This window comes from Lipotes vexillifer, unplaced genomic scaffold, assembly GCF_000442215.2.
Source record: "Lipotes vexillifer unplaced genomic scaffold, Lipotes_vexillifer_v1.1 scaffold394, whole genome shotgun sequence".
NCBI classification, from domain to species: Eukaryota; Metazoa; Chordata; class Mammalia; order Artiodactyla; family Lipotidae; genus Lipotes; species Lipotes vexillifer.
In genome coordinates, this window is record NW_006791731.1 from 4,453,158 (window position 1) to 4,463,429 (window position 10,272).

General features: G+C 46.2%; 1 protein-coding gene across 1 annotated transcript in view; it reads left to right on the forward strand.

The window, feature by feature from the left end:
• The window catches only part of COL22A1 (collagen type XXII alpha 1 chain), a 253,822-nt gene that overhangs the window by 110,039 nt on the left and 133,511 nt on the right, over nucleotides 1-10,272 (forward strand). Inside the window, exons 18-21 of the mRNA XM_007464595.1 lie at nucleotides 2,260-2,304; nucleotides 2,579-2,608; nucleotides 2,886-2,939; nucleotides 6,718-6,771. Of these exons, the coding sequence (XP_007464657.1) occupies nucleotides 2,260-2,304; nucleotides 2,579-2,608; nucleotides 2,886-2,939; nucleotides 6,718-6,771 (183 nt within the window). The remainder of the gene's footprint in view (nucleotides 1-2,259; nucleotides 2,305-2,578; nucleotides 2,609-2,885; nucleotides 2,940-6,717; nucleotides 6,772-10,272) is intronic.

The following is a 10,272-nucleotide window of genomic DNA, read 5'->3' on the forward strand; positions in this document are numbered from 1 at the left end:
AGTTATGAACCTCAGAAGATTCGTTATTCAGCCACATAAAGCTCTCTCTCTCTCTCCTTTATATAATATATATTTATGTATATATTGTATATATATCAATATTTATATTTATTATATTTTTGTACCTTTAAGACAGCCACACAACCGTATTACAGTATAGTTCAGAATGTCTTCTAACAATCATATTAGCAAAACATTAATAAGGTTTGGGGGAGCGTAGGGAAAAGGGACTTCGACTTGGGAGAGTTGAAGAAAGCTCATGGGGGAATGGAGGAGACACACCCGAGCTGGGTTCTGATTGCGCGCGGCTGGGCTTGCGTCCAGGTCATGGAAGTGTGTGGAGAGGACATAGGGTGATGAAGAGTGCCGTGTGTGAGCATGCGTGTGCACCCGTGTGTATGTGGGTGGTGGTGTCATGCAAAGGAAAAGCGAGAATGGAAACATGTTTCTGAGGCAGGACCCGGTTATTGCATGTGAGAAACAGAAAGGCAGGTACAGCAAGGAAAATCCACACTCATTAACTCTGCACTTGCCACGCACCTTTGCTGTGTGGCTCTAAAAGCTGCTCTAAAAATAGTCTCTTTTAAAAAGACATTCTTAATTGAGATTTTAGAAAAACACCTGATGCTATGTGAAGCCATGTGATTTTTTCCAAGTCTTAGAAAGCAGTGGGACCATCAGAATTGTGACCGCACCAGTCAGAGGAAACAGGTCCTGTCCATAAGATAGAACCTCAAATGCAATGAAGGGTGACAGACGTGCCCTGAGTCCTTCACTCTTACTCCTCGGCCTTAGGATTTAATAGATGCTTTTCCTATTTATCCAGCAACTCATTTACTGTCTGCCAACTTATTAAACAGTAGTTTTTCAAGGCTTCTTGTGCTCCCTGAGCGAGCCTCTAGGGAAAATGCAGTCATATCTCCAAGCTACGTGTGGGAACATTGGCTACAAGCAGTGTCCTCGTTTTAGCTATAGGGCACTAGGGTAATAACAGTGAAGATTTTTCTGTCGACAGATAATGCCCCACGTAGAACCAAGATGTAGCCCACGCTCTGGAAAACCTGACCTAGCCACAGCCATCAGAGCCTGGCGGTAAGGCAGAAGGAGGCAGAAAACAAAACTTCTGTACATCATGATCTGGTGAAAATGGACAGGCCTCATCACAGCATCTGTGGTAGTTATTACTTGCTAGGTGTTTACTGAGCGCTGACCATGTGCTGAACCCGTGACCGGGCACAGAGGACGCACCATAGGGTGTAATCACTCTCTTGATGTGCGTAGTGCAGAGCCTGCTACGAGCATGTGCTCACTGGATAGTGGAGCAAGGGATGCTCTTGAGCAGGAAAGTGGTGGGAAAAGCGCCAGCCAGATCTAGGCACTGGGTACATAAGTGAGAGCAAGGCTCCTACAATCTTGATGCAGAGATATGAGTGAGACAGAACACTTGAGACTGTTAAGTCAGTCAGCCCACGTGATGGCATGTGTGCTGGAGCACAGAGAAGGAGGTGGTCCCGAGGACTTGCATGGGTAAGCAGGGGCCTTGGGGGTGTGGGAGCCCACAGGAGCAGGTGGCACAAAGTGCCCTCTGTTAATATAACCGTCTCCAGGCCCATCCGTGTTCTGCAGACGGCATTATTTCATTCTCTTTATGGCCAAGCAATGTTCCATTGTATATATGTGCCACATCTTCCTTATCCATTCATCTGTCAATGGATATTAGGATGCTTCCATGTCTTGGCTATTATAAATAGTGCTGCTATAAACGTTGGGGCACATGTATCTTTTTGGATTAGAGTTTTGTCTGGATATATGCCCAGGAGTGGGATTGCTGGAGATTATCATATTAAGTGAAGTAAGTCAGAGAGAGAAAGACAGATAACATATGATACCACATATTTGTGGAAGCTAAAAAAAAAAAAATGATACAAATGAACTTATTTACAAAACAGAAATTGACTCACGGATGCAGGAAACAATCTTATGGTTACCAAAGGGGAAAGCGGGGAGAGATAAATTAGGAGTCTGGGCTTAACAGATACACACTACTATCTATAAAATAGGTAAACAACAGGGCCTACCGTATAGTACAGGGAACTATACTCAATATCTTGTAATAACCCATAATGGAAAAGAATCTGAAAAAGAAAGTGTATGTATATATACGTACACACACACGTGTGTGTGTGTGTATGTATGTGTCTGTATATGCACAAAGGGAACAAAGTACCCTCTGTTGGAACGTTTGTCATTTCTCCGCAGGGTGCCATGGGGCCTGCAGGACCTCCTGGGGTACCGGGCTCGGTGGTAAGTGATGCAGTCACCAGTGGTTGGAATCATGGACTCAGATAGTGATAGGATTGTGTAGTTGGGAGAGTTGTTGCCTCTGAGAATGAGGAGGGGCTGTTCTGATGACACGAGCTGGATACAAGGCTTTGCCCACTGAAAATGGGGTAAAATCAGAGACAAGTCAGAAATTGCTGCCTTCCGGCATGCCGTGTGCCTACGCGCCATGAAGTGGAGTGAGGGTGACTATTAAGAAAGTGCCCCCGGCTTTGCTGACATCTGTTTTGTCCCTCAGGTGCAGAGAGAGGGCCTGAAGGGCGAGCAGGTAAGAGGGATGTGGGTCCTGTCATCGTGGGGCTTTAGGTGGTGGCAGAAATAGGAAGGCCACCGGTGTGGGGTGACACTGCTTGCTGAGCTCAGGTGGAGCCCTTGAGAGACAGGTCAAGTTGACTCTGCCAAGAATGCAGATTCCCACCCTGTGTCTCTGGGTCCCCTTTGGGAACTTGGGAAGAAAACTCCGAGTCAGCAAAGGGTCATGGGTGGTGGCCCGGGGCATAAGGACGGGGAGTCATGGCTAATTCTAGTTTGACTTGTGTTACCAGGGAGCCCCGGGACCACGAGGTCACCAGGGCCCTCCTGGGCCACCAGGCGCTCCGGTAAGTCATCCCTCCCCAGCCCGGGGTCCACACCTCTAGGTCTGGAAAATCATAGCCATTCTCGCTTCCGAGCTCTGCGTTATTTCAGAAGCTCATCCCATCGCCCTGAGTGATAGGGGTTGTTGTCAGCATCCAGCACAGGAGGAAACTGGGCCTTGAAGACTGAAATCACTGGGCACAGATCATGCAGTTAGCAAGTGTGGAGCTGGACTTGAAGCCCAGGCAGCCCGCCTTCAGGGCCACCGGTCCCAAACATGCCAGGATTGGGGTTTCTGGTGTTCAGTCTGCTGTTTCAGTTTCCCTTCAGATAAAATGGAATAAAAACATTGGACACTTCAATGCCAGCTGAATCATTTCCAGTGCACACTTGCTTTTCGCATGTTTCTGATTAATACTGACTTTGCAGTGGTTTGGAACACTTCAGCCTCTGGTTTCTCCCTCTGTTAAGAATTTAATGATATGTAAATAGCCATTTGGGAAGAGGCCATTCAAAGGGACTCTGTGATCGTATTTGATGTGAGTTCAGATACTAAGGATGATTAATAAGAATACAGTAAATTCCACAGGTCAGTGATTGGACCTTTGCTCCTCCTGGCAGCATGCTGTTTCTTCTTTCAAGTGACTGTTTTACTGAAGGAAATAAAAGAACTCTTATCTTGAAATGTCCATAAGTCAGATTTATCATAAATCAGATTTATAATTGGATTTATAATAAGGCCCATTCCTCATTAGGATAAATGTTGCTGGAACAAAACTAGAAGAAACTTAGAAGATTTTTTTAATTCCAGTATAATTAGAACAATTTCACATCGAAAAGTTCAGGTCAGAAAAGCTCCCTTCTGTCTCTATAACCTTAGATATCTTGCTTAACCTTTCCAAGGCTTGGTTTCCAGAGCTCTCCACCATTGTTATAACTGTTGAGAGATTTAAAGTAGATAATGCAGGTAATGCAGTATGCTGTCAATATTTAGCTCTCTGTGCATATATGCACATATATTTCAGATCATGATTGGCAAGTACTGACCATCTGTACTGTAGTATATTTTACATGCAGACTATGCATATTAAGTTTGCAAGGGTGAAGTTGCTATTTTTCTGCTTTTACCAATGAAGACATTGGTACAGAGATACTGAGTAGCTTGCACAAAGTTATACAGCTAAGAAGCAAAACTGAGCTTTGAACCCAGATCTGTCTGACAGACTAGTCCAAGCTCTTTTCACTCCTGAGTGCACAGTGCAGCAATATCTCCTCTGAGATGCACAAAGGAGAGAATTACTTTAACTTAGTGGCTCCCACTAAGGGATAAGAAGCTAAGAGTGCTCAGCCCAGCTTAATTCATGAGGCAGCCTTCTTGATCTCTCACTCTGGGATCTGGGATGTAATAATGGGCAGTCCTTCCCCCTCATGTAAACTTTGTTATGGTAAATGAGGGAGGGAGAGAAGGAAGAAACCTCAAACACTTGTGGTCACGTACTTTATTTTATATCAGTCGAAATATTAAGGCTCGAGATATAGGGATGAAAGCACGTGGACTGATCCATGTGAAAGGAGTGTGAAAAAGAAGTAATTGTGAGTAAACACTTGCAGTCTCTAGATGATTAATGAGAATTCTCTGCATGTGTCATTCCTGTGCCCCATTGTATAGGACAAGGAGAGGGTCCTGAACCCTCAGTACTTGCAAACACCAGAACACCTCAACCCTGCAGCCCAGTGGAGCTGTCCAGGGTCCTGAAGAGGTCCTCTGGGCTAGATACTCTTGACAGAATGGGATTGAGTACAATGCATGGTGTTGCTGATGAAATTCCCTTGGAAGGAGTTCAGAAACCCACCAGCCTACCTAAAGACCTTGTGAAAAGTGGGGAGCGGTGACGAGAGACCAGGAGTGTGAGGTTCTTAAGGCCACAGCCAATATCTCTCCTGTCTCTAAATCCACATGTTTATCACATGGTGGGAACTTAATACGTGCTTATGAAGGAGGGATCCCCAGGACAGATATTCAAGAGGGACATCAGAGTGGGACCTGATTGCAGTCTGAGCTCATAAGGAGCAGTGTGGCCATGGAAGGCACTTGGGGTTAGGAGCCAGAGCATCTGGTTTCATGTCCCAATTCATCCACCAAGTAGCTTTGGGTTTTTGAACTCTACCCCTCTTATCCTCTTCTGCTTTCTTTCCTAAGTTGGAAATCATTGTCAGCGACATCATTTCCTACATAAAAGTGCTGTGAGGGTTAAATGAGTTGATGTAGGAAGCACTGTTCTGTGAAGCCTTATTAAGCCCAATACTGATATCAATTGTTATTTCTGTCTTTTTTGAATCCCCAGCAGCACCTAGCCCAGGGCCTTCCTCAGAGCAGTTGCTCCCTAAATATTCTTTGGATTGAATCAAATCGAGAGCCTGGCTTCAGTGACTTCTGTTGAGAATGGAAAATTTGGGGTTTGTGCTTAGCAATCCCAGAAAGAGGAACATGTATCCCATTCTCTAAATATAAACAGCGTGCGGCATTCTCCATCCTTGTTGAGGAGGCTTGCATCTTTGATTCCTTCCCCAAGATGAAACAGGTTCTGGTAGTTTTAGCAATGTTTGGTTGAGTGTAATAAAGAAGGGCCAGCTGGGCAGACCAAATGTGAGACATTTCTTGATGCTTAATGAAAACTCACTTCTGCAGGGTCTTCCTTCCCTTGATGTGTGCCCTGAGCTCACTGCAGTAATCCTTGTGAGGAAGGGAGATCTAAACCTTTAATTACTACAGTTTGTACATTCATGTATTCATTTTTATGGTGTTATTAAGGGAAAAGACCTTAGACCTAAATACAATTCCATGACTTAATAGTTATGCAAAATGTGGCAGTAGTAGCTGTTTACAGGGTAATCATATTATTGAAGATGAGGAAATTGAAGCACAGAGAGGGAATTTCTGGCCCAAATTCACCCGTAAAGTTGGTGATAAGAGTCACAGTTAGAGCTGAAGTTTTCATTTTCCCATTCACATTTCATGCCGTATTCTAGGTGACCTCATTAATACATTTGGGTATAAAGCAGGGTGCTGTCAGGCGGTGCTTTGTCGGGGCTTTTGTACCCATTCTTCACGTGGTCCTCACAACCACTCGGGAGGAAAGTTTATTGTCCTCACGCTGCAGATGAGCTAACTGAGGTCCACAGATGCCCAGTGATTTGTCTGAGGTCAGCCAGCAGGTACCTAGTGAGGTGTTAGGGGCAGGATTTTACTTAGGTCAGCATGACGTCTTTCCGCACCAGTTAGTTTTTTGTTTTTTGTTTGTTTTGCTTTGTGGAAATTGATCTTTCTCAGATGATTTCATTTATTTATCCAGACTATCATTTTGCATATCGCAGTTGATGGAGAGTCAGATAGCCCAAGCCAGTTCTTGCCGAACCAGCAAGATACAGGGGCAAAGGCAAGAGGCTTAGAGCTAAAGACACTTGGACTCCAGGCACCTCTTCTGTGTGCACTTTTTACAAAGCAGTGATGTGAGGCCTGTGGTCCTTACTGTACTCATCTTTAAAGTGTGAACGATGGTGCCTACACCTTGGTTGTTAATCGCACTTAATTACATCAGATAGGTGCACATATTTTAAGTGTTGTAGATTTGAGGGAATAGGATATTTTTTTCCCTTCCAACCTCCCAGTTTCCCCACTGGAATGGGATGGTATTCTCCTATCCAATGAGAGCGACAGGGCAAAGTATATCCTGTGGTCTTTACCCAGTATTTACCATGGTCTGTCTCTCTTGTTTTTTCTCCTTTCTCCTCCTTCTAAAGGGTCTGATGGGTCCAGGAGGCAAGGATGGACCTCCTGGTTTGCAAGGTCTCCGAGTAAGTAAACTGTCTTTCCTTTCTGGTGCCCCAACTCAGCCACACTGCCCCCACCCCCCATTTTAGCTGCTCAGACAGAGGAGATGACCCCAGTCTTGGGAGCTTGGGATGAATATTGGAAGCAGATTGAAGGGTTAGATTGAGTTCATCAACAATGGTTGAGGATGGGCTATGTGTTCAGCCTTGAGTTGGGTCCTGGGTCATCTCATGCAGATGAGTCTGTGGTCTGCCGTGAGTCACGTATGTAGAAACTCATATCCCTGTGTGATCAGAGCCCCAGTAGAAGGACGCCCAGTACTGAGAGAACACAGGGAAGGGACCCAACCTGGGGGCCAGCCAGGGCTTCCTGGAAGTGGTAATGTTTGAGCTAAGTCTTAAGGAAAGAATAAGAAAAAATAGCAGTGAAAGAGTAGAGGTCTGCCAGTAGGCTTTAGCTACTCCAATCTAAACATCTACATTATTTTTGAATACCATATCATAATTTCTTATGGCATTTCATTTCATTTAGCCCTTGTCTTTTTATCCAAACGGTGCACACCTTATGGGTTTGAATCCACCAGTAAGCACAGCTCCTGACACTGTGTTTAAAGGTAGAGGGTGTGGCATCTCTCTCCGCAGTGCCCTCACGGCAAACTGGGACTGACCTCAACTCTGTCCTCAGTTCCCAGCAGGTGCCTGGCACAGAGTAAGGACTCAACTCACATTTCCTGACCTCGAGCCCTTAAGCTTGTAACATATTTTTTTAGTTTGTTTTATTCACGTATAGTTGATTTACAACAATTTTTGCTTTACAACAAAGTGATTCAGTTATCCATATATATACATTCTTTTTCATTTTCTTGTCCATGATGGTTTATCACAGAATACTGAATATAATTCCCTGTGCTCTACAGTAGAACCTTGTTGTTATCCACTCTATATATACTAGTTTGCATGCGCTGACCCCAAACCCCCACTTCATCCCCTCCCCGCCCTCCTCCCCCTTGGCAACCACAAGTCTGTTCTCTATGTCTGTGGGTCTGTTTTGTAGGTAAGTTCATTTGTGTCGTATTTTATTTTATTTATTTTTTAAATAAATTTTATTTATTTATTTATTTATTTTTGGCTGCATTGGGTCTTCGTTGCTGCGCGCGGGCTTTCTCTAGTCGCAGCGGGTGGGGGCTACTCTTTGTTGCAGTGCGCAGGCTTCTCATTGCAGTGGCTTCTCCTTGTGGAGCACGGGCTCTAGGCGTGTGGGCTTCAGTAGTTGTGGCACGTGGGCTCAGTAGTTGTGGCTTGCGGGCTCTAGAGTGCAGGCTCAGTAGTTGTGGTGCACGGACTTAGTTGCTCTGGGGCATGTGGGATCTTCCTAGACCAGGGCTTGAACCCGTGTCCCCTGCATTGGCAGGCGGATTCTTAACCACTGCGCCACCAGGGAAGCCCCTTGTGTCATATTTTAAATTCCACATATAAGTGCTATCCTATGATATTTGTACTTCTCTTTCTGACTCACTTCACTTAGTATGAGAATCTCTAGGTCCATCCAGGTTGCTGCAAATGGCATTATTTCATTCTTTTTTATGGCTGTGTAATATTCCATTGTATGTATACACCACGTCTTCTTTATCCATTTGTCTGTCGAGGGAGATTTAGGTTGTTTCCGTGTCTTGGCTGTTGTGAATAGTGAAGCTTGTAGCATCTTTTACTGGTTCACTTAAGAAAACAGCTCCAGGGCACAAGCATCCAGAGACTGTGAGGCAGCCCCTGGTGGTAGTGAGCTCATTGCCCTTGGAGGTTTTAGTTCAGAGTCCGGGTGACCTGACACATGGGTGGAAATGAGGGTCCTGGCATCTGGCAGAGGCTGCTGCAGTCCCGTGTATGGCTTCACATATGGCCTGGAGATTGCGTAGCTCAGTGAAGTGGATGGTGTCACAGATTTGCTGGGATTCACTCTGTCTCAGGTGGTTGGGCCCACTGATCACACTGTACATCGTCAGTTCTGAAGTGGGCTGACCTGTTTCTGTGACTCAGCACAGACTCCAACCTGTCCTTACCCACCAGTGAATTTCCTCTTTTGGTTTCCAAGCACCTCTGCATCCCGTAACAATCTTGAAATCTCAAGATTCTAAGAGGAGCTTATTGTGAAGGCTAATAGCTCTGAAGCATGGTAGGGTGTCATGAAGGTAGGGCGGGTGGGAGAAGTCACTTATCCTACTAGAAGACCTTGGATATGTCACCTCCCACTCAACATCACCAGCCCTGGCCTCAGTTTCACTGTCAGTCAGATGGGTCAAAGCTGGGTTGCCTTTGCCTCTGTATGGAGTGAGGATCCTGGACTTTGCAGCAAGTTGCACCTGGGTTTGAACCTCAGCTCTACTTCTCAGCAGCTGTGTGACCCTTTAAGACACCCAACCTCTCTGAGCCTGTTTCCTTTGTTATGGTGGGAAGCCAACCCAGCCGGCTGAGTTGTTGTGAGAAAAGTGCCCAGCACGGGGCCCTTTGTGGGCAGCAGGATGTGGCAGCTGTCACGGCGCTCGTTCTCCTGACACACTCACGCACAGTCTTAGGAGAAAACAGCAATCCTGTGCCTTATGTGACTGACATTAAATGACCCTTATGTCATCTTGCCTTGAAGTGCTCCAAGTGTTACTTTTCCTAATACAGTGTTAGACGGTGAGTGGAACTCTTGATGCAAGGATGACTGCAAAGGGTTGTTGTTTTTTTCAAATCTATATCTTTATTTAATTGGCTCTTATTAAGGGGAGAGGGGACAAATCTTGCCTGGAGCTTGCTTGTCTAGGCCCACGCTTCCTTGGCCATGACTTCTTGGCACCCCAAAAAGTGTTCGTGTGTTGCCCAGGGATGGTTGTTGTCCTTCCCAGAAACACCTCTAACCCCTAAGAGTAATAATACCAGCCACCCGTGCAGCGGGGGCAGGGGCCTGGTCCAGACCTAACACTGGCCAGGGGCCTTGGGGATTGGACGCATGCCCCAAGAGTGGAGATTTGAGGAGTAAAAGAGGGGGACCCAGAGAAGCAGTCAGGGTAGGACTGGGGTAGGGATGCACATATTGAGTTGCTGAGCTCCGTCTAAGTACCAGGCCTCCTGACAGTGCTGGGGAAGGGCTGCCGTCCCTCTGTCCGTGGACGAGCTGCAGACTCAGCCACCGGCGCCGCTCAGGGACGCACACACAGGACCGTGTGTCTCTAGGGCCTTCTTGTTTCCTCCCTTCTTCCCTTCCATGCGTCAGTCAGCCAGCAAAGCCCATGAGTGCCCTGACGAAGCACAGGTGCTGTGCTAAATGCTCTGGGATCCCTGAAGAGATTATGGCCTCCGCCACCAGGAGCTCACAGCCCGTGGGACTTGAGACACATGAACAGTGAAGCCAGATGCCTCCGTGGGGACCAATAAAGAATGTAAGTGTAGAGAGGACAGAGGGAGCTCAGTGGAGAGAGGCCATGGGACTAGGAACAGGGAGCCTGGTATTTGAGGCAGCCTCGCAGGAGTGAGCGGATTTCAGCA